Genomic DNA, 25184 nt, shown 5'->3' with positions numbered 1-25184 from the left:
ACCCGGAGTGGGTTCCACTGATATGGGCATTTCCCCTAATGGAAAAATGGAACGGATTTGATTGTGAGGCAGTTGAAGATCGCTGGAGTAGACCGGTCATGCTTTTGATGGCAAATGTGTGTGTGTGTGTGTGTGTGTGTGTGGGGGGGGTCCAAACGACTTTTTTAAAGGTGAGGGGGACCCCCCCCCCCCTAAATGTATTGTGGCGACGCCCATGGTGGGGAAGAACCAAGAACCCATTCACTGGGTTTTTCAGGGGCTAAGAATTTGTTGGCAGGCCTGATCTTACATGGGTTAAGAAACTCAGTATAATGTTATTTATCAACTACTTAAATTATCAAAGGTGCACCCAAATAGCTACTTCATAATTTATTCATACTGCACTGAACATGTTGGATTTGTTTTTACAGTGTACTGCAATCGTTCAAACTTTGTGGTCTACCAAATGGGAAATAAATGGTGACGTCCTGTCTCTTTTGGGGCCAAGAAAGACTTTTACTTCCTCTTATCGCCCCTTTAGTCGAAACAGAAAAGATGGGTTGCCATGTCTGACTGTTTCAGGCCTGGCAACCCTTTCTGCCAGGCCCAGACCGGAACACATAAACGTCCCCTCCCTTCTTCCTCTTCGGATGCTGCAGTAAAGTTGGCCGCGCGTGCGCACTCTCGGTCCTCTTTTTCTTGGAAGGTAAGTGTGGCATGGCGCGTGTTTCTGCCTTGGGGGGATACGGAGGACTTAAACGCTATTTAATTGAGCTTATCGCGAATTCTGACGTATTAAAGTTGTCGTGTAGTGTTTTGAGAATCTGTGGAAGTAGTTATTTGATTTCTCGGTGGCAGGGCTGGGTGTGGGTGTCCATGTTCCAGCTAACGTTACCAGGTTGAATCAAAGGGACATGCGGCCTTAGACGGCGCGGTCGGTGGAAGTCGCTGGTCATTTTCTTTACTTATGTTTGCCTTTTTCTCGAACGTCTTCACGATCCACGATTTAGTAACCATCCTAGCTCGTCCATGTTCGCCATATAAACACAACAGTCCTCATAACAGGAGCTGTCGACCGAACGTAATTGTTTTATTTGGACGGAGCTGAATGGAAAGCTAGCGTGACTAGCGGCTTTTAGCATCATTAGCTAACCCAGCCGGCTAACGGTATTATCTGTTCGAGAAACAACGCCGCATGTTGGCTAATTATAACAAGCTTTCAGGCTCAATATGGTTATTTAAACGTTGTTAACAAGTTAGATAAGCTCTGTTTAAACTGTAAATGAAATCTAAAGGGTATTGGCTGGCATTTATGTAACGTTATTGTTTGCTTGCTTGTTACCGTTATCTGGCGCTTTGGCACTTTTTAACTCGAGGCCAGCTCATTTGTTGAAGCTCCTACTACATAAATACGTTTATTCCTCATTAAGATGAAAATTAAAACCCATCCGAGCTCATGTTTTCTCCAATCAGCATTGTCAACGTTAGAATATTATAAAAAGTAAACGTTGGGATAAGTTAGTTGTAAAGTTTCCGTTTGTTTGCTAACATGACAAACTCACGGTACTGGTAGGAGGCGCAGCCGCCCTGCCTCGTGCTCAGTCAAGGTAATTATTTCTGCCTCTAAGTTTAAGTGCTGCCTCAAAGCCTATCCATACATTATTTTTAGTTTAAATGGTTATGTGCACCTCATTAGTTTCCTTTTCTTGAGATCTCGCGATATTGTTTAGTGGAGCAATGCTCCCGCAGTAATATGGGGCCCTGTTAAGGCTGCAGTGGACAAAGCTATTTAACTAGCAATAATGAAAATAAGAAACAAGTTTGTGCCAAGTAGCTTTACAGTGTTCACACTGGTCAACAAACAGACAGGGAAGTATGTTGTAATTTAAATGAATTTTGATTTAACCACAGGTTTAATAGCAAGGGGGGTCACTGCAGCAACCCTTATAAAATGCTTTAAATAACATGAAACCAAAGAACTTTCAAATGTGAAAAACTTAAACTCATGTACTTCATACCAAGTACTTCAGTCCTTACACACTTAAATTTATCGAAAAATTAGGGGGAAAATATCCGCTGAAGTAGGCCTATTGGGTCTGCCTTAAACTCAACAAAACCAAAGTTACGTGTAGAACTTTATATAGTGCTTTTACTTTTTTTTTTCTGACAACCGTGCTTAATGGATCCTTTTAAACTGTGCCTAAATCAATACTTTTTAGTGATAGGTGCTAAAAGGAGATGGGTAAATGAAAGCTGTCTTGCAATCATAAATGATCCAAAGAAATATCTTAAAGATTCTAACTGAACATGCATGTGTAAGCTTTTTGCGTAAGAGGCTCCAACATGATGCATTTCATGCCTTGAGAGGAGTGAATCCATTAAAATGGCAAGAAAACTTCTGTTTGTCCTGTTGATATTGAAAGAGTCAGTTCTTTGATACATAGGTTTCTTTTGTAGTTGAGACTTTGTCCACATGGAGATGAAAATGATATATTTTGGCTTTGTTCTGAAAAAGTTTTCCGTTGTTTCAGGAAATGTCCGCATAAGCACAGAATCACAGAAAATGCTGTGGTATGCATGCCAAGCCTGTAAGTGGTGCTGCAGTGCTGCCACGGAAACGCACCAAAAGAGAAAAAGATGATTATGGAAAACTCCCCAAAACTTTCTCCTGGTTGCCCTTCTGGTAGTTCTCCGCGATGGCTTTAAGAGCATTTGGTGTATGCTGTTCTCGGTGGTGGTAAAGGAGCATCAGATTTTGCTGTAAAGCAATAATAAGCTCAGTAGCTTTGGCCTGGCCTGTGCATGCGCCTTAAGTGGGCTATGCTACGTATGACATAATCGTTTCAAGAAAGATGCCGTTGGTTGTCCACACGGAGACGAAGCACTAAGCGTTTACAGATTTGTTCACTCTGAGATTTGGTTTCAAAAAATAGCGTTTACGGTCTCTCAATGCAGTTTCTGCAGGAATAAAACTTTTGCGTATACTCCTGAATTTGTCCCTGCATGGACGGGGCCTTAGACCAGTGGTTTTCAACTGGTAGTATCATGACTTGCTACCACCTTCTAAATGACTAATCTCCATCCAAATATGTGAATTTTTGGAATCCTAAACATTTTTTAATCAAAACCCTGACCATTTTGACTTTAGATGGGATAAAGGATGCAACAGAAGAAATATGTTGACATTCAAAAATAACGCACATAATGGACTTTCTGCTACATATTTTAAGGCAAACGTCTGCAACCAAATGGAAATCTCTCAAACCCACGTTTGGGTCTCAACCCGTTTTAGAATCGAGGGTTTAGACGGTCTGCAGGACTTTGTTAGCCAGAAGTTACCCAGTATTGAGCTCCTTGGTTCCTTTTTTTTTTTTTTTTTTTTTTTTTTTTTTTTTGCTTGGGTTTCAACACATGTGTAGCAGTAAATAATAACCTGGTCCAGATCTTAAAGATGTCAGTTAAAAATTTGTTTTAATTACTTTAAATATATTAGTATTAATTCTCTTGAGGACTTTGAAGGCCCCTGGGTGAACGCTCAGTTTTTCCAGCATGAAGGTCGGCATGTTTTAAATAAGGCTTTAAACAGTTTCTGGCAGGCATCAAAAAGTAACCTGTGCTTGGATAAAATTGTTTATGTACCTCTAACAATGTCAGTTTTGGTATTAACACTCCAAAACTGCAGATGAGTAAAGAAAGTGAATGTTTGCAGATTTTATTTGCTAGTTTCATAAACTCAGAACATTTAGAATCTAACCTTGAATTCCCTGTTTAAGGTCCTTGAACCCCAGGCTTTTTGGTTTGCTATAATGCAACTGGATCTGGTTTTGGTATCAATATGAGCTGTACTGTCAGTCAAAATACATTTTTAAATTAATGGTAAATTTGGTGAATGGCGAATGTGTTTGATGTCAAAAAATTTCTATATGAATTTTTTTTTTAAAAGGTTGATCTTATGGCCTTTTTTTAGTGAACACATTTTTTTTGTACCCTAAATCATCATTGAAAATAAATTTCATGATCTGTCAATGTTTCTCCTAGCGCCCCTGACCCATCGCACCATGGCAGATCCCGATCTTGACTTCCAGACTGGCGAGTCTGGCGCCTCCGCCACCTACCCCATGCAGTGCTCTGCTCTGCGTAAGAACGGGTATGTGGTGCTGAAGGGACGTCCCTGCAAAATTGTGGAGATGTCCACCTCCAAGACAGGCAAGCACGGACATGCAAAGGTGAATTTACCCTTAAAGCATAGTTAGAATATTCCTGAAGCAGTGCCCTAGTAATGTCTCCTTATCTTTTTCTTCAAACACCTGGGTGCTGCCACCTGTACTTTGTCCTTTCAGACTTGTTTATAAATAGAAACATTTTCCATCTGTTTACTCCAATCGTTTTCGCTTATTTTCTGATTCAAATGTGTAGAAAACATTTTTTTACTTGATCTTCTAACTTAACAGAAAGCATTTTATAGTGACTGCATTATTATAAGCCTGTCAAGGCACCAAAGAAGTTATCAACCCCTTAAACAAGATAAATCTGTAGCAATGATTCTCAAGTCTAGCAATATAGAGTTTGGGTCACTGGTGTGCGATCAGTGGTGGTTTTTAGCTTGTAGGTACTGCATGTTGCAGTTTTAGGATTCTGTGGTAAAATTCATGGCCTTTACATCCGTTAACTCTACTGATAAGTATTCACATAAATCTTGTCGAGGCCAGGTAAGATGGAGTCCCTCTATAGTATTTGTATGGTTCTTTTTGGTTCTGGTTCATGGTTCTGTTCTTTCTAGCATCACTGGGATGTTTTCCTTGTCTTTTCAGTACAGCTGACAAAGTGATCGTCTCAATTGTGCTTGCTTTCTTAGTAGTTTAACTTGGTAAACCACCTTTCGTTGACACATAAGCTTTGCAGATATTGCCTGTCATTGTGGAAGTTGCTGGTGTAACAGGCGTAAAATTCACCCAAACTCCTTAGCCTTTGTGGGTTGCTTCTTTCATGCCATGAAGACTCCTGGAAAAATGCACAGGCATACTTGCGCACTGATGCTGATGATGTAGCATGCACACATGCTTACCTTTTAACACGGAACAGCGTAGAAATGAGCTGAAAAGATCCACCTTATGGACTAGCCATATGTCCCCTAAACATATTAGTTTCAGGATTGGACTGATCTCCTTTATATTGTTGATCATTGTGACATTTGCAATTTTGCACCGTTAAGGTTTGTGTGACTTGTTTTTTAAAATCTTGTTTTACCTTTTTGTCACTTTTAAAGAGCTTCACCTAACATCACTCTTTCTACTGTAGGTTAACCTGGTTGGTATCGACATCTTCACCAACAAGAAGCATGAAGATATGTGCCCCTCCACCCACAACATGGATGTCCCCTCCATTAAGAGGACAGACTACCAGGTACGCAGGCCATGCAAACATCTCCGGAACTTTGTCACACAAGTGTCACAGCAGTTAGCAAAAGGGTGTGGCACCTATCTTCTGCCAGCTCTGCTCCTGCTTAAAGTTAAGATCCCTTTATTTACTCAATGTTGTAAGGAGACGGAGTAGCTGTAGGCAACTTATTTATATCTCAAAGATCTGCTTTGATCAAAGAAAAATTGTCTGTATTCCATATCCACTAAGTTTTTTCCCTGAAACTTGGTCTTTTCCACTAATTACAGTGCTCTCTTGGATGTTTACAAGTCTGAGGTCATTGTCAAAAATCTAAGGTCAGAAAATGTCAGAAGACTTGGGATACTTGACATCATCATGATGCCTGTGGGCAGACATTAGCTTGTAAAGTTAACTTGGTATCAGCATGAGTAAAAATTTCTGATGATATTGACAACCTCTGTTCAAGTTGAAAATATCAGCCTGTTGGGGCTGTAGAAAGAAAGTGTTTGTAGGGTTTTTGGTAGGGTCAACAAACCTATGTCAGCTCAAGTCTTTTTGTTCATCATTTAAACCAGCCTTCACCCAAACTTAAGACTCTGGCCCAATCTGAGACCTGAAAATCTTCTGGAGCCAACCAAAACCCTTTTACACATAACACAAAACTCAAATATTTACCTCCTTTCATATTTTTGTTTCTATACAAATGTTTTGCTTCAGATATATTAACATGGCTCTCACAGTGTTTGTGCACAAAGTACAATTTATCAGTCGCTGTCATTTATTTGATCAGTCACTTAAATTTTCTTTCGTAATATCTCTGTAAATATACTTTGTGGCCCAGCAAACTTTCCAAGCAGCAATAAGTACTTTGACATGAAAATTCTTAATCAGGAAGCAAGTGGTGAAATAGAATATTTCATGGAGTGTCACCAGTCAGTCCAATACCAGCTGAGCTGACACCGGTTGTATACATCAGGCAAAATGATGAAAAAAAGTGGCAAACATTAAAACTTCAGTCTGCGCTTTATTTCTGAGTTCTCGAATATGTAGTCAAGTATTTTATGACCATTCCAAACCTGATTTGATGAATTTTTTTAAATTTATTTCTTTAGTGTGTTTGTGTTTAGTGACTAAAGTTTAAGTTCTGAACTATATTCATATATCGTATCCAGGGGTGTTGATTAATTCTGAAATAGATGCATATTGAATATCTGACAAAATCCATTAAAATGCAACCGTACCACATTCTCATACTTTCTTGTCACAGGGCTTGAGTTTACGTGGCACCGGGGCAGAGACTCTTTTACACCGCCTTGTTTGTATTTTCAATTATTATCATCCTGTTTTGCAGGTTTAGTAGTTCACATAAAATGAATAAAGCTGCATATTGCCTACAAAAGTGGGAAAAATGGGGCAGCCAGGCACGAGTCACAGAAAAGGGGTCAAGATGAAAATATGCAAGCAATGGATGATGGCAAATGTATATCGGTTGACTTCAAAGATTTGTAAAATGAATGAAAATGGGGAATAACTGACTCAAGCGGTGTCCAGATTGGTACAGAGTTCAAGCTGCAAAGTTTCAGTGCTTTCCTGATTTCAAACTTGTCTGTTTAGGCCTTTAAAAAGTCTTAAATTTCAAAAAGTGTCCAGCAGTCCTTTAAATAGGTTTACAATGGGGTTGATGGTTATGGATATCGGTTTTACAGGGCTGATACTGATTAATGGTAGTCCATGACACTGACGGCTAATTTATTGAATCAATATGCATTTATTATGATTAACTAAATGAACTGAATGTGACTAAAGTAAAACGGCATGCTCAAAACAAAGGAAAATAAGCACTTAAGCACTGGTTCTGTCAACATGTAACTGCACAGTAGCAGCTGATACCTGTCTGATGTGTAGCCAATCGGTGTTGTGGGTGAGAGGTCAGGTTGGACTGTATAGAGTGAAAACTGAGCCAGAGAGGTAGATGCCTGTCACAGTGGAGCCAAAGGAGGGCAGCTTTAAGTCATCTGTGAAATAAAATGGAGACACAGAAAATTCACCAGGTGCATGTTTTTTTTTTTTGTTTAAGGGATCATGTAGAACAATGAACAAACATTGCTATTTGATGCTTTTTACCAGAGTAAGCTTAAAACTAAATTGACATCCTGCAGGTCACAATTAAAACATTAGTTGATAATAGGTCGGTTAATGCTACTTCACTACTCAGAATTACTGTTGATATATTCAGGTTCATGGTTATGGAAAACATTCTGGTAGAGGGAACTTAAGTTTACCTTCTTACTGTCATTTATTTTGACCATAACAGGGTGTCCATGGGGACTTCATGTTAAAGCAATTAAGCCATATTTAAAGCTGAAGAGGGAGTCTCTTGTGCTCCATCCTCTCCACAGGTAGAGGTTGGTGCTCACAGATGGGACTAGTAACATGTAAAGGTGTTTCAATGGATTTATCCCACAGGCAAATCCAAGGAAGAAACTGAAGCACACGAATCACTTAATGCAGTTTAATCTGGTGCAGAGAACCAACGTTTCGACATGCATTGTCTGATGAAGACAATTTGTGTGCTCCAGTTTCTTCCTTGGATTTGCCTGTGGGATAAATCCATTGAAACACCTTTATACCATATATAAAGCTTTAAAGTACTCAAAAGTCTCACATTTTGTAGCTTTTATATTCATCTAAGAGGTTGTAAGCTCATTTTAATACCTTTTTTTTTTAGTTTTATTCAGATTCTTTTCTAACTCTGCCATATTTAGGGCCTTATGAATTCCGTGTTAACAGAATCACTGAATTGGCCGATTAAATACAGAATTTACAATTTGACGCAGAAATCACGGAAATTGAATGAATTTGACTGAAAATGCTGTTTGTTTAGAAAGAGGACTGTATATCTGAGGAATATGTTCCGGGGATCACTAAACCGTTTGTCAGGAGTAGAACACAATGCAGCATCAAACTGCATGCATTGTTACATACTGTGAGTAAAGAAAAGTTGAGGGAACAGGTTTTCTTTTAACCATTTAACTTTAATGTGACCTTATTAAGTTACTATCCCTCTGTGTTTGAGAGAACAGAAGGATTTCTTAACATACATTATAAACATCAGGATGTGTTATTATACATGTGGATGTGTCTTAAAATGTTGGAAATATCTGATGGTTACACTGGTTATATTTATTTTATATCAGGGTTATCCAAACAAAGGCTTCTGGGCCAACTGTGGCCCTTTTTCGATAAATTTAAGGTTATTTCTATTTAATTAGTAAACATTTTATTCCTTTACATAGACGACACTCTTTTTTTATGGTAAATTTTGTGGAAATGTTAAACTGAATTCCAAAAAAATTAAAACAGAATTTGGAAAATAATAAAACGGATTTCATAGGGCCCTACATGTTTTAATATTGCATTCTGTGGTATTCCCATGTGTTTACTACTTCTACTCCATCTGCTACTTGATATCTGACCAAAATGCACCTCTGTGTCTGCATAGTGAGCTTTTTATTTTGGTGTTTTCTTATCTTTCCAGCACATGCATGGTTTCCTGCAGACACTTTGAAAGACTTTAAAAGTCTAAACCAAAATGTAAGGCCTTAATGTCTTATGTTTGTCAGTAAAAGGTCTCACATTTTGGAGGGTTTTTATCCAGTGTTCATTTTCTAGCCAACATTATTGTGTAGTCATTTCTGTGTATTTGCTTGTCCATGTTACATTGTACGGCATTTACAGCAGTTCTGCCTACATGAGACTTTGTGAGCCCCGCAGTGAGTGATGCTCAAGGAGCATCGTTCAGTGTTAGAGATATTGGCAAAACAAGTGATGAGTTGAAGAAAAGAATTTAGCCACAAAGAGGACTCTGTTTTTCTTTTTTGGGAGCAGCCTTTAATAAAACTGAAAGCAATGTGACTGCTGTACAGTGAGGGGTAAAAGTTCTGTCTGTATGTTCATACTTGCTCCATGTCTGTGACTCTTCCCCTCTCTGTAGAATAAGCCAAGTTATCCTTTTTTAAACTGACATTTAGCACCATGGCTTGGTAAGTTTTACAGAAAACGGATTTCTCATTTAACAAATCAGCATTTTATTTAAAGATCCCAACATGCTGAGAGACGTGTCACCATGTGTATTATAGACCAGTTAATAGACGCAGTATATCAATAACTGAATGAGAAAAACTACTAATCGTCTGAAAAACTCTGATACCAGTTTGAATGTAGCATGCTTATTTGTCCCTCCCTCCCTGCATCAGAGTTACTAAGGTGGCAAAACCTTTAAGGACCTTTCTTGGCAACATTAACAAGTTAATCCCATTTATTGGTGAAATCTGTTTATCATAGTATTGGACATTTATCCTTAAGATTGGCTAGCTTGGCGCGCAGGTGGTCGAGTGGTTTGAGGCGCTACCTATGTACACGGGTGGCCTGGGTTCGAATCATGACTGTGGCTCTTTACTGCATGTCTCTCATCACTCTGTTTCTGAGTCTATCCACTGTCCTTACTCTATCTAATAAAGGCATGAAAAGGCCCAAAATCTCAAAAAAAAAGATTGGCTGGGTGTTGCAGCAGTAAACAGATCTCATGGGATTTTTTTGACACAACTTGGTTTTAAAATGTTAAGTACAGAAGCTAGAATATAAGCTTTATGAATGAAATGGTGTTCATTTTGATCAATAATTTTGTATTTGTTACTGAATTTCCCCCACAAATTGTTGAATTATTCTTCAGAATTCAGGGAATTCAGTGTTTGATGCTCTAAATTTCCCATGGGACCCCCCTTTTATTTGATAGTTCCTTCTTTGATTAAACAAGTCTGTAGTGTTGTGAAACACTAGTCCTCGTTTCTAACATCTAGGCTACAAAGTTGCCCACTTAAGTATTCGTGCAGCTCACCCTGATTGTGACAGGCATTTTTTGACTGGGTTTTTCTTCTTTTAAATAATTAACCTGATTAGAGTAAGCGCAGCACACCTGATAAAATTTGTTCTATTGCCAAACAGCATATTAATAGAACAGAGGCATTTCATGTTCCAGACGTCATAAAATTTTGGCATTATGGGCAAAAAACTGTTGTTTTGAACCAGTTGACTTTTCATTCAGTTCATTAAATCCGAATTCAGTCCTGGTCTTGCGTACCAAGAAATCTCAATTCATTTTTGACGGTTAATCACACAAAAAAGTGGCATTTATTTTCTAAATTGTGGTGTCTTAAATACTTTTGACTTTTTCAAAGGGTGGTTATACAAAAAAACTAAAGTGTGCAGAAGCCCTGTGCAAAACTTTCATTAGTGAAACTGGCCTGAAATTTGATGATGCAATGGGGTTTTAAAATGTATGAAGAGGGTCTTGAAAAGGATCTAAATTTAATGTCAGATTTTCTGTATGTTACTCTGAATAAAACTGCTTTAACACTGAATAAACATAATCATGATTGTTTTTTCTCTTCTCTCTAGTTGGTTAACATCAATGAGAACTACATGTCCTTGATGAGCGACAATGGTGAAATCAGAGAGGATCTGCGTGTCCCTGAAAATGATATCGGCAAAGAAATCGAAGCAAAGTTTGAAGCTGGTGATGAGTTCATGGTAAGTGCTTCTTGATATAAACTGCATTGTATTCATGTTTGTCAAATCTACAGGGGCCTCTAAGAAGGTTAGAGCACTGAAGACAGGTTCTTTTTTTTTTTTTTACTGAAATTCAATTCAAAAGTGATTCTTTCTTCAATTCTGGATTAATTGCACATAAAGTTAAAAAGTTAAAGATGCTTTGTTTTAATCTTTGTGATTATGGCTAACGGCTCATGAAATTAAATCTGGTGTCTCGAGATGGAGGCTTAGTGTCTCCATGCTACTCCACATTGATACAGAAATGTGTGCAAAATAACACCCAAAAAAAAGTATTGGGCATAAATGGGCATACGTTTCAAGAGCCATTTCTTTATTCTGTTTTTGATTGAGTTTATTTAATTAAGTAATTGAAGGTACTAGATTTTTCATGTTACAGACTGTAAGCTGTAATCATCTAACTTAAATCATGGCATGGGATATAGTTCACATTCATCTGGGTAACATCCCATAGTTGCTTTTTTGGGAAGGGAAGATGTTCAGAAAGATTAAAAAAACCATGGTATCCTAGGTGCCACCAAGCGTTTATTCAGAACACTTGATAGGCAGCCGATATGTCAGTGATTATTCACCATCAGTGGAGCCAGTTGGTAAATTTAACTCACATCGGTCAAGAGAAGAGCAAAAACATCTTTATACCATTACCATACCTACCTTTATACTATTACTATTTTAACAAGCCTCAAATTGATTGTCTGGGGACAGCAGCAGGCGAATCGGGTCTTAAAGGACCTAGTGTGTATCCAGCCTTTTGAGACCAATTAAGAAGAATGGAAAAAATAACTTCTTTGAGAATTGGTTGGAACACAGAATCCATCTTTAGATTGATATTTTTTAAGTGCTTATTAGGCATAAAAACCTCTGGTAAAACTGAATGACATGTAATCTGAGAAATCCATTGGCTTTGCACGGCTTAATCATGAAATTCAAGCAGATAAGAGCTTGAAAAATTCCACTTGACATGCAATGAATGTAATTTACATATGAAAATTTCCTCTTGTGTGATTAGTTTAAGAAATTATTTTTTTCGATATACCTTAATAAACAAGTTTGATTCTGAGGTTGAAGTTTAAGTGGATTTTTCAGAATCAAGTTTGTTTTCAGATATGAGGAATTTGACTTGGGTGTTTTGGTGCAAAAACAAATAACAGAAGATTCAAAAAGACTCTGAAAAGAGCTGTGCTTTGGCTTCAAGGAAACTTTGTAAGCTTAATCCAAAAAGATTAACACTAGTGTAAAATCGAATCAAAAGAGTGTGTACAAGGTGCAATGGTAGGAATAAATGTTTACTGTGAGTCTGTTTAGGATTAAGGTAAAGTGCACTAAACTAAAGGAGATAGCACAAGGTGTGCAGTCAGAAATAGAAAATGTCTGTTACAGTAATGTATAAAGGCTATTTAAATATTCATTTTCAACAGTAAGTGTGTTTCTATAGTTGTGACGAGGGAGGATTATCTCTGCCATTATTCTGGTACAGTGTTGATTTAATTGACTAAAACTTAAAGTTGACTACCTTTTTTCCAGGAGGCAGGTTAGACAAAGGTGAGCTAAAAATATATTTCTGGTGAAGAAAACTGACAAATTAAGTTTAATCTCCATCAAGGAGACTTAAATGTTAGTGCTGGACTTTTGGATGTCTAAAACCCATATTTCTCATTGGTGCATACAAGGTATATTAGTGTATTTTAAATCAAAGTATTAAAAGTGCATTTTTGAGTGTTTTAGTCATTTATTCTACAGTATCACTGACTTAAAGCTCAAAAAATAAATGGAAACAGAATTGGCTTTATTGGCCAAGTATTCATGTGCATCAAGAATTTCCCCCCGGTTAGCTTTGCTGTGTGTACAGAAATTAAACATTAGATAGAAACTAAATGCATAAAAAATAAGATTTAAATTTGAGCATGCTTTTTGGTATTCTTCTCGTTTATACAAGACTGTGTAAATTGATAGTTGTAAAATGTGCAAAGGGAACAAAAATGTTGAATACACAATATTAGAAGAATAAAATATGCAAGGGTGTGGGCAGATTTATGCGATAGACAAGATAATCTAAGAGTTTCAATTACTTTGTGCAAATGTGCATAAGAGGTGAGGCATTTTACCACAATATACTTGCACTATTTTAATTGAGCAGTCAGAGACGGTGCGGGATTTTTACATTAAGCAGGGCTTAAGGTGTTTCTAACATGTAAAGAGTATTTTATTCACTTAAACTGGGCTTAAAGGTTTGTGTTCACTGACAAGCTAGACTAAAGCTTGACAGTAAAGATTAAAAATAAAATTTGATCAACAAAACTATCTTAATCTAAAGAACTTCATTTAACATAGCTGCTGAAATTAAGACTGTTCTGGTATTGATTTTCTCGTCCGTCTTCAGTCAGTTAAGCGGTCCATCTTGGAACATGTTCAAAGTTTCAGAGGATGACTCGGGCATGTTTTGCTCTCTCTGCAGGTCACCGTGATTTCTGCCATGGGGGAGGAATGTGCTGTCGCTACCAAGGTCCTGGCCAACAAATAGGGAGACGGACTTTGCTGCCCAGGCAACAAGCACCACCCACAACCAGTCTCTTGCATTCTCATTGGTTCTGTCACCAAAGCGTCGGCCTTCACAGACAACCTCAATCATTCTGTTGTGATTTCTCATCATTGATCTTTTTGTTTTTATTTTTCCTCCTCCCCTTTTCGTTTCTCTTTTCCATTGCTGTTGGGAGAGTTCTGCTGCAGCTCGCTGCGTGGTCCTCTGTCAGATCGCTGAGGTTTTGTTTGGTAACGATCTACTTTATATAAAACAACTTCAAAAATAACAATCAGTTGCTCATTCCTGCTTATTTTTGCCTTCAACATGTTGGTTTTGCCACTCACATTCCTGAATGTTTAAATAACAACGGGATTCAGCTTTTGTATGATTATTTTTTTATATTCTTGAATATAGCAGGTCTAAAGCCTTTTAGAGGGAAGGGGATGGGAGGGGGGAGGGATGTTTTTGAGTTATTAAAGCAGTGGGAGGGTGGGGTTTCCCCTGTACATACTAAATTCTGGTTTAGGTTGTCCCTCTAGCAGCCATACCGCTTTCCAGCATGGCCTGTGCTCTGGTTCCTGAGTGGATTGGGCGCGACAAGGTCCATTTTCCTCCTAATCACTGGGATAGGTGGTGGCTAGCACTTCAGAGCACTTGAGCTCCACCGCAGCATGTAAAACCTCTAAAACCAAGAAAAGAGAAGTGTTTATTTTTTTCTCCCCTTTAAGAAGAACAGAAGCATACTTCAGTGATTAACCCTCATGATGACAGTCTCTTGTCTGTGTAGAAGTTTGAGGGGCATACCTCACCTCTCGTACACCGAGGCAGTCGGGGGCTCGTCCCGCTGCCCCGGCTATCCCCCAATACAAAAGGAGTGTTCTATTTTGTTTAGAGAGGCGTGAGTGTGTAGCGGTGTGGGCCTCCGACAAGTGGGAGGCGGTTTGCAGTGAGGCGTGTTTGTTTTGAGGGACTCGATCGGGATGGGGAGGGTGGTAGAGTTGCAAACTTTTTGTTCACTCGAGGCCTTTGTCACCTGACTGGAGATGGCAAAAATAAAACGATGAAACAAATGGACAAAAACTGCAAACGATGTCTGTTTTTCTGTCTCTTATTTCCCTGTTAAAATCAGAGTTAAAGGAAGAACAGCGTGAGGTTGGACACAGCTGAAATGTAGAGGTTTCTACAGGCCAGTCAGACTATGGAGTTTTAAGTCTTAAATTAGGTTGTGCTCCAAAATGAAGGCTTTAAAAGTGCAAATTTTGGTTTGGAAAGTCTTAAATTTCACAAGCCTGCACAATACTATAAAAAGATGACCTTATACAGATGTAAATTACATTTTCTAACACTTGCATGACATTATATGGTCTTTAAGGGCCATATATGTGCTGAGAATTTTAGTCACTCTTTAAATAGACCTCTAGCTTAGAAAATCCTTATTAAATGTTATAAAAACCAATAAAATCTACAGAAAAGTCAGAGGTACGGGTCCTGAGAAATGCAAGAAACTTAGCAACTAGAGTGTTTGTAATTCCATGGTTTTTAGATGATGCTTCATAGCTGTGGTGGCGGGAAGGTAAAACACCTTTTCTTGCCATAACCAGGTGCAAATAGCCTTTCCTGATTTGTTACATGGTGCTTTAAATGCCATGAAAAAGCTGCTTTATTTGCACCTAACAAAGATCTACAGGTGCATCTCAAAAAACTAGAATAGCATGAAAAAGTTCAATATTTTGTCACTCTTTTCTGAAAGTGAAACATATATAGACTTGTTATACCTAGAGTGAAATATTTCAAGCCTTTATTTATTGAGATGTTGATGATTTTGACTTACAGATAAAACAAAATTCAGTGTCTAAAAAAATTAGAATATTACATAAGATCATAAAAAAGATGTTTTACACAGCAATGTCAGGCTTCTGAAAAGTATGTTGATTTTTATGCACTCAATACTCGGTTGGACCTCCTTTTGCATGAATTACTGCATCAATGCGGCATGGCATGGAGGCGATCAGCTTGTGGCACTGCTCAGGTGTAATGGAAGCCCAGGTTGGTTTGATGGCAGCCTTCAGGTCATCTGCATTGTTGGGTCTGGTGTCTCTCATCTTCCTCTTGACAATACCCCATAGATTCTCTATGGGGTTCAGGTCAGGCCAGTTTGCTGGCCAGTCAAGCACAGTAACACCATGGTCATTGAACCAGCTTTTGGTACCTTTGGCAGTGTGGGCAGGTGCCAAGTCCTGCTGGAAAATGAAATCAGCATCTCCATAAAGCTTGTCAGCAGAAGGAAGCATGAGGTGCTCTAAAATATCCTGGTAGACTGGTTGGTCCATTGTGTTTTCTGAAGTCCACAGTCAACGCAGCCATCTACCAGGACATTTTAGAGCACTTCATGCTTCCATCTGCTGACAAGCTTTATGGGGATGCTGATTTCATTTTCCAGCAGGACTTGGCACCTGGGCCAAGTCCTGCTGGGCTTCTGTTACACCTGAGCAGTGCCACAGGCTGATCGCCTCCATGCCACTCTGCGTTGATGCAGTAATTCATGCAAACGGAGGCCCAACTGAGAATTGAAGGCATGGAAATCAACATACTTTTCAGAAGCCTGACATTTCTGTTTAAAATATCCTTTTTTAATTGATCTTATGTGATATTCTAATTTTTTGAGACACTGAATTTTGGGTTTTATCTGTAAGCTATAATCAACTTTTTAAGAAATAAATGCTTGAAATATTTCACTCTATGTGTAACAAGTCTAAACAATATATGGGTTTCACTGACAGAAAAGAGTGACAAAAAATATCCAATTTTTTCATGATATTCTAATCTGTTTGAGATGCACCTGTAGATACCTAAAAGACAGGCCTTGTTTTCCTTTTGCCCAGGGCATACATTCAGGGCAAAGTCACCACATTCATATCAAAAAATCCTGTTTAACATGTGTTACAGTACCTTTTTGTGTGTAGTTGTAATGTGGGTTTTAAAAATCCCAGACTTGCCTCAAGGCGCTCCAGTGCATTGTAGCCAAATATTTGGACATCACTGCTTCGAAGTATGACGCTTAGAACTGATTTAGGGGCAGACATTTGCAAATAAAACAATTTTAAAGTGAAAGTAAGAAAATGCTAGCAGAAGCAAAATTTGAAAAAAATTGCATTTGGTTTGATGTGTCTGATATTCCATGATAACGTTAAAATTAAAGTCTGTTTTATCTGTACAACCAATTTGAATTGAATTGGATAGTTGTCCTCGATCAACAACTGTAAATGTCTCAAAAGCCATGAACTTGTGTAGATTTATTCAAAATGACAGAAGAAACCACAGATTTCCTGTCAGTTAAGGTGTCACTCTTGTGGTGCGATCTCACTGAAGTTGTCCCAGCCACACAGTGGTTGAGCGCTCCGCAGAGCTCTGCTAATCTTCAGAGGAGGCTTTTCAATAAAAAACTGCACATCCTGTATGCATTAGAAGGCGAAGCTATCATTTCATGGAGGAATTTCACAGAGATTAAAGCAGTTTCAAAATAGGTGATGCTTTCCAGCTATGTGATATGAACATCTTTTCGCCCTCATTTTAAGAAATTTGACGTGAATGTACCTTATGGAGCTGAGGTTTGGTTGAAAAGATTCCTCAGTTCAAAAAAGTAAAGTAACCTAAGTGGGCAGGAAGATGCTCTGTTGCTTTGGTTTGGATGCATTCACACTGCAAGTCTTTGTGCTCAAGTCTGATATGACTCTCTTGTATTTAATATTACTTTTAAAATGTGACCTCTATTAGACTTTGTCCACACAAGTAGTTACCCAAATATGATTTAAGTAACTTGGACTTCAGTGTGACTTTTGCCCTTTAAACCACTTAAAAAAACAGTTTCAGGGTTAGGCCTGCTGTGAATGCAGCCTTACATCCATTTTTGGTAGACCATATTAAGCTATATATATTAAAAATTTTGAAATTAACCTACTAGATCTGCTTTATTTGAGATTTCGAAAGTGAGCTGTTGGTCATTTTACCAAAGTCTGGTCTGGTTTGATATGTATGCCAAACTATGAGAATTTTTCACGGATTTCACAGTTGATAAAAAAGCATTCAAAGTGGCTCCAAAAGTACTCATTCATTTAGTTTTTAATATTGTCATGTTCAAACAATATGCCCAGCCCAATGAGGCTCAAAAGACACAATCATTGATATGAAAACACCAGAAATCAAAAGATAACCCTTGGCAGAATATCCATTGATTTTCCACACCACCTATGCTGTTTGGGGTTGCAGGAAGCTGGAGCCAATCCCAGCTGTCATCGTGCAAGAGGCGGGGTACAACTAGGACTGGCCACCAGTCAGTCACAGGGGCTTGGCAGAATAATAGTGATAAATGAATTAAAGTATCCTGGTGTGTCTTTGAGGCTATTACCTCAAAACAAGGCCTAAAACCACTCCATATTTGCTCCACAATAGATTAGATTTTGTTTTTCAAACATTTCATAAGAGGTGATCTCAACTTCCCTTAATCACAACGTTTCATAGTCTCTGTTCCTGGTATGTTTTTTTTTTTTTAAATCTGCAGATTTCAAGAGCCAGAGGAAAGATTCCTGTTCTTAAGTGAACAACTAAACATCTCTGACGACCTAAGTTCGTGTTTACATAAAATTCAGTACCATCATAATGCTTGATCATGAAGATTTTGCACTAACCAAGAACTCATATAACCATTTTTCTTCAAGGTTGCAACTATTACATTTCAGTAGAGCCTTAGCTTGGGCCATCATTACATAATTTCATCAAAAATGCAATGTGTACGAATAAACCACAAGGTTCCTAAATAGTTAGTGGGTCATATTATATGGTTTCTCATTTGATTTTCTGCAAAATGATTAAAAATGCTAACATTTTTTATGGAAACATAACAACATTGAGCCTTTACAGCCAGAAAACAGCTCCCTATCTCCCAAGTGTCCATGTTTTTTTTCTGCATTTCCCCCTTTGCATTCTGATGTATTTAGAAGTCAAGTCTTGTTGAAATTGCACACCGCGCAGTAAAGGTTCGCACAAAACTCAGAATTGTAGATTTCAAAGGGAAATATAAAAGTAATGAAAGTACAATAAGCCTCCATCTTCTGGACAGCAGTGATCATTGTTTTTCTATCATACATGAACAATATGTCCCTCACAAAACATATTTAAAATACTTTCATTGATACAAAGAGACCAAAAGTAAATACCTGACAACATTAAGGCCATCAAAATAGACCATCCTGATGTTTATACTAAACTAAAAGGGCAACTGTCACGCAGTTTCTCTTTCGTTTGTGCTTTAAAACATGTCAGGATTTTGAGCATGAATTTAACTTGTTCTCCACCCATAAAGGGACAATGAAAAAAAAGAAAAGATTCAGTATCCTCTGTTCCTAAATCAAATGGTGGACTGGTTCTGCAGGATGTTTTGGACAGACCTATTTTTGTTGTGTTTGGAGTCATGGCAGCAGACACACCCTACTAAACAGTAACGTGATGATGAGACACCGACGGCTGCACAATGGAAATAAGGAGGCATGATTTTATTTCCACTGTGCCCATCTGATCAGTCATGGTTTCTCTGAGTCATTGGCGAGGTCATGTGTTTGTGTTCACAGAAATCAGCTGAATGAGAAGAGCCAGTCTGAGGCCCAGCAGAGAACAGGGATGTTTGTGAATGATTGACCGGCTCAGCAGGTTTATTATCAGGGTGTGTTTGGGCTTTAGTTGACCTTTGGACTCGCATTATTTAACACAGTATGGTGCTGGAACAACAGACAAGACAGCTTTCAATTCATATTTTAGACAAAATTTAGTGAAATAGAGTAGACTTTTTTGAGTTTGTCTTTATTCTGATCTCCACTAGCACCAGCACAAGGTTTATCTTTTCTTCTGTATACATTTTGCGTCATAAGACAAATAAAGCTAGAGTAAAACGGCTTGTCTCAGATGAATTATTATTCAGTAAAGACACAAATAATAATCACAAGTCTTAAAAACTCATAGCACACTGGATGATATATATATATATATATATATATATATATATATATATATATGCATAGATGAATGTATTATGTTAGTCAACACAAATCACTGTCTAATGACCCTTTTGTGAAGTCTAATCACCCTGTTTTTGGACCTTAATTCCAATAAAATGGTGACAAAATACATGTCATGTTTTTTCAGTATGAATATATCTAACTTTGTCTTATTGTATTAAATGGTACCCCGTTAAATAGAGCTAAAAAAAACATAATTTCAACATCATAAGATATGAAAAGTACTTTAAAGTTAGGGATTTTGTAAATCCTTATGTGTTTGGCTGTTACGAGTCTCTACCATTTATGGTAAGGCCGTGCCATTTGGCACAAGCTCCGTCACTGCTGCGTCACGTCCGGTTTATCCTTTCCCCTCCGAGTTCTCAACATGGCGCCAGTAAGTTCAAGGAGCTCCTTCATTATTGCGAAATTAATTGTTTATTCCTTTACTAAGTAATTCGACATTGTCATTATCAACTACAGTAATGAAATGCTTCCATTTTGTGGTGGTATTTAATAAAAATCAACTAGTTTAAATATGAATCACAGCGGGAAGCTACCAGTTAGCATTAGCTCGTCGCAGTTTTGACGTTTGCTTACACGTGCTCATTCAATAGTTACTGACAGGAGGACAAGTCTATTATAATAAAAGGTGTTTTTATTGATATTTTGGGAGATTTTATTGTATAAGCTGATGGACTGGGTGCATATTGTCTTTCACATTATAGTTATAAAGTAATAATTCAGTTTGGTATGACATACATAGTTATCGTAAAAGCCTGGTTTATCAAAGAAGTAGAATAATGAAAAATAAAAATCGTCACAAGTTTAAAGTAACGAATGTCATGATTTGTTTAAAGATTTAGTTTTTGTGTCTACAGCTTATTGGTGGTATCTGTGAAAAGCTGGTGATGAGTGTGAGCGAAAATATAAACGTTTTTGGTTTGAAAACATTTCCATATGGTTATATTAGAGATGCACAACATTTTTAACCAATATCTGGTATGCCAAGATTTACCAATTCCTTTAGTTCATACTGACATCAATACCAACTTTTACATCTTTTGATGAGACCTGAATCTTTGGTCATTGAAACACATTTTAAGTTTAAGAATTGAGGATGAACTGAGACAGAGTCATCAGTTTTAGGTCTGGTTGTCCTGTCTAAAATTCCACAAATTTATTTGCATATTTATCTTTGCTGACATTTACAGTTGATAAAGGCAGATACCAACAGCCATTATAGGCTGACATTAACAGCTGATATAGGTCAGTATTTACAGCTGATATGTATTGATACTTACCCCTGATAAAGGGCAATATTTACGCCTTTTATAGGCAGTTATTTACAGCCATTACAGGACAATATGTTCAGCCGATGTAAGATAATATTTACAGCTGATAAAGGCTGACATTGATAGATGATATAGGTCAATATTTACAGCTGTTACAGACTGATACTTACAGCTGATAGAGGCTGATATAAGTGGATAATGACGGTCACTATAGATTATATGAAAAGCTGATATTTACTTCTGTTAATGCCTGATGTTTACACCAGGTGAAGAACATTACTTACAGCCAGTATGAGCCGATATTGACAGCTGATATAAACAGATATTTACAGTCGTTATAGATTATATTTACAGCCGATAGAGACTGATATTAACAGTGGATGTACATGCTGATAAAAATGTGCTGATATTGTACATCCCTAAATTACATCCATCTTAATCAACCAGTCAAGCTCTGTAAAGTGCCAGTTCATAACCAATGTTATCCTAAGACACTATACTTTAAAGAGCAGGTGTAAACCATGTGGCTTTGCTTTTTGAGTGAATAATTAATGCATTTTTACAGCTGGGTAATATATACATGAACTTTGTGCATTTTACTTTAATGCATATCTGTTCTAAAGATGTTATTGTCCTCTAAATAATTATTAACCACTATCAGCCATGAAAAACAGTATAGTTCTACCCTAACTGTAAAAATAGTTCACAAAGACATTTCTAAAAGTAAAACTTTTTAAAACTTTTTTTTTTAATCCTAAACAGCTAAAACAGAAGAGGCCAGCTGTGAGCAAAAAGGCCAAAAAAGGAGCTTCATGGAAGTTCACCTTGGACCTGACCCACCCTGTGGAGGATGGGATTCTGGACTCTGCAAACTTTGTAAGTCTTGTTGAAACACTTACTGCACCTTTAAAATTCTTCAAAGTGGGGAGATTTTGGTTAGACACTTAGAAAATAAAAGAAATACCCATCAGAATGCTTTTGTAGCTGTAATAATGATCATTGGTTTGAGACCTAAGCATTTTCTCTTCTACACGTATCTTAAAGGGTAAATTTAGTTCATACAGCTAACGTCGTGTCTGGACTAGGGCTCCCTTCCCTAGCTCCTAATCAACTAGGGTTCTCTTCCCTAGTGCGTCACTGTGCTCTGTTTGATAGGAAACCTTCCTCAAAGAGAGGATAAAGGTCAACGGAAAGACGGGGAACCTTGGTAACACTGTCCAGGTCGGCCGCATGAAGAACAAGATCAACGTGTCGTCTGAGAAACAGTTCTCCAAGAGGTGAGATGGGCTACAGCTTCTTGATTGATTAAATTGATTAAACTTAATATTAAAACTTCCAAGTATTTATCAGAATTTGTATCTCCATATAAACAAAAAAGGATCAAATTTACATAAAATAGAAGTTATTTTATAGCACCTTGACATTTATTGGTACTAAATGACTTTGCCTCCCCCACCAGGTATCTAAAGTACTTGACTAAGAAGTACCTGAAGAAGAACAACCTCCGTGATTGGCTGAGAGTTGTGGCATCCGATAAGGAGACGTATGAGCTGAGATACTTCCAGATCAGTCAGGACGACGAGGAGTCGGAGGCAGACGAGTGAACAGCAAATTCACAGCTGTGTGATTGGAGAATAAACATGAAAAAGAAAGTTTCTGTGTTTGGGTTTTATTGTGCTGTTCCATAAAGATATTTGAAATCTGTGAACACATAAAGGCTGGACAAACTTTTTAGTCTATTTACCATACTCAAAGGCTACAAGTAATCAATCTATTCACTGCAGCTCAATGCTGCAAGAAGGCTCGCTGAGGTAAAATACCCCACTTCATATGTACATTGCACTAATCAACTATCCTAAATTATCTTATCTCCTTCAAGTAGATCTGTCCACGACCTTTCAGTTTTATACTCTGATCATGTATAGTCAGCATCCTTGCACCCTCTGCCCAACCATGCTATCAAAGCTCCCAGACTTGTATATTCCAGAAATGATGCCAACAATAGCTTGTACATACCTTATTTTAAATACTTTCTTAGTTTATTTTTGTAATTAATGTTTGATTATCGTACATTGAGAACAAAGCTAACGAGTCAAATTCCTTGTGTAAGCATACTTGGCCTATAAAGCCAATTCTGATTCTGAAACAAGGAAGTACCAAGGGGCTGGTTCTGTCACCAAAAACCATAGAAAAATCACTTGACCTTTTTAAACTCCTGCTGTGATTTTATTGTGGTTTTTAACATCAGTAGAAAAAAAAACATTGAACTGTACGGCTATTTTACAAGCTGAAATTTGTGATTTATTTAAAAAAAAATCTCCTTTATACAGCTATAAAGTCTATAATGCATATGAAGCATTACAAATATACACCTAATGGTCAGGCTATGGTATGGGGCTCATCAGCCTGGTGTACCTAATAAATTGGCTGTTGGATTTGTCCATCTTGTGGCTGGTGCTTTCCACATGTGCACTGTGCACTCAGTAACTGGGTAATGATTCTCTGAACACTAGGTGGTGCTGCAGATGCTTGAAAGAATTGAACTATCAACTACACAGAGACAGCAGAGTAAGAAATATAAAAAAGAAGCCATCAAAATTCAGTTTTTCTGGCTGATCTATGATGAAATGTCATTCTGAGAACGTTATTCTAACTTCTACTGACAGTTTTTTAGTGCAGATTTTGATTTCAAATATTAAAATGATGGGAAAATAAATACATTTAACAAAAATGTTAAAAAACAGCATTAAGGGAAGAATGAAACAATACAATATGGTTTATTAAGACATTGAATAAGATTGACAAACAATCATGTTACAAATCAAATATGTTCTATAAAAGTTAATGTGTTTTAATGATTAGCAGCAGTGGTAACAGGTAAAAAGTAAAATACTTAGAATACCTGGTAAAAAGTTAAAGGTATCACAAGTACATTTAGACTTCTGCCTCTTTAAATCCATAGAAGACTCTAATGCTCTTTTTAGTGATCCAGATCATTCAGATCAACTCAGTAAGAGTGACCTGTTTTTGCTTCTAATCGATTCTTCATTTGTTGTCATTTTGGCTTTATTTTCTTTAATCAACCAGAATTAGCTGACCAATGAGAAGTATTTTATAGTGCTGTCAAAATGTTCCATTAATTTCATATTAATCACAAGGGTGAATAAAGTAATTTTAAAAATATATGCTGATTAATCTCACTCTGATGCTATCACACAACCGGCTAAAGTAGCTTTGTAACTAAATTGGAACACCTAAAATTTCCCTGTGCTCTTAATTTTCTATTTAAAATCCATATTTCACAGATTAATCCATCCTTGATTGACTTCTAAGTGGACTATCTGTCCTCAGTCTCAACTTCTGTTTAAAACGATAAAGAAGTTCTGATGCCATTTAGAAGCGTGTCCTTTCTAATTGTTGTGTTACTGTAATCTTTAAATCTACCAACAATGCCATCTTTATTTAATTATCAATTTGGGATTCATTAGGATTTATTAATTGTGAAGCCCATAATTCATTGGAGTAGTTTTTAATTGACTGACAGTACTAGTGTTTGAGTAAAACTGCATTTCAGTTTAAAGAATAAATTAAAATCTTATTCATTTCTGCAATGCCTCGTCTTTACAGAGGAGAACTAGGGCAAAAGGAAGAATGACAAAATAATGCTGTGAACTGTGAGAATAAAGTAAAAAATTCAAGAATAAAGTTAAAATGCAGCAAAAGAAGAGACAATGACTTGCCAGATTACTTGCAATAAAGTCCATGCCAGAGAAGGCCCTCTGATATAACTAAAAATCCTTTATTGGACAGGGATATTTATGTGTTTTGACTCCATCGAGTCTTCATCAGAACATCAGTGAGGACTGATGATGACGTTTTTTTTTTGTTGTTTTTTTTTTTTTAATGTGTCATTTTTTGACTTTCATGCCTTTATTGACAGAGGAGGACAGTATTGGAAACAGGGAGGAGAGAGCTGGAGGGAAAGGGCCACAGGCTAGATTCAACCCCGGGCTGACCGCGTACATGGGATGCACCTTAAACCACTAGGCCACCTGTGCCCAAAAGCTGTAGAAATTTTTGACCCCATGTAGCACCCACTCTCCTTCTTTCAAAGTTTAAATACAAAAAAATACAAAGCAGATTTTGATTGTTTCTACAGAATGCCTTGTGTTGATGAACATGTGAAACTAACTTTCTCTTAAAGTGTTTGTCTCAGATCTGCTGTCTTATTAGTTTAGACTAATACGGTTTTACTTTATCATCAAAACTTCAACTCTTTCCTCATCATTTCGATGTTATTCCTAAAAATCACAGCATTATTTTTCTTCTTCACCC

At 37.4% G+C, this 25184-nt stretch overlaps 1 protein-coding gene and 1 pseudogene across 1 annotated transcript; both read left to right on the top strand.

The window, feature by feature from the left end:
• Window positions 1-544: 544 nt before the first annotated feature.
• On the top strand, window positions 545-14594 carry LOC121527258 (annotated as a pseudogene).
• Window positions 14595-19875: 5281 nt separating this feature from the next.
• On the top strand, window positions 19876-22501 carry rpl22l1 (ribosomal protein L22-like 1). Its single transcript, XM_041814246.1, has 4 exons — window positions 19876-19951; window positions 21612-21725; window positions 22005-22126; window positions 22309-22501. The coding sequence occupies exons 1-4, from the start codon at window positions 19943-19945 to the stop codon at window positions 22451-22453; spliced, it is 390 nt and encodes a 129-aa protein (XP_041670180.1). The 5' UTR covers window positions 19876-19942; the 3' UTR covers window positions 22454-22501.
• Window positions 22502-25184: the final 2683 nt, after the last annotated feature.

This window comes from Cheilinus undulatus, linkage group 19, assembly GCF_018320785.1.
Source record: "Cheilinus undulatus linkage group 19, ASM1832078v1, whole genome shotgun sequence".
In the NCBI taxonomy this organism is placed as follows: Eukaryota; Metazoa; Chordata; class Actinopteri; order Labriformes; family Labridae; genus Cheilinus; species Cheilinus undulatus.
This window is presented reverse-complemented; position numbering and strand designations above follow the sequence as displayed.

What these genes read in the sequence shown, in the direction of transcription:
- rpl22l1 (XM_041814246.1), top strand. An exon ending in TTCTGGACTCTGCAAACTTT is followed by an intron (nt 21,726 to 22,004) that starts GTAAGTCTTGTT and finishes TCTGTTTGATAG; the next exon opens with GAAACCTTCCTCAAAGAGAG. An exon ending in GAGAAACAGTTCTCCAAGAG is followed by an intron (nt 22,127 to 22,308) that starts GTGAGATGGGCT and finishes CTCCCCCACCAG; the next exon opens with GTATCTAAAGTACTTGACTA.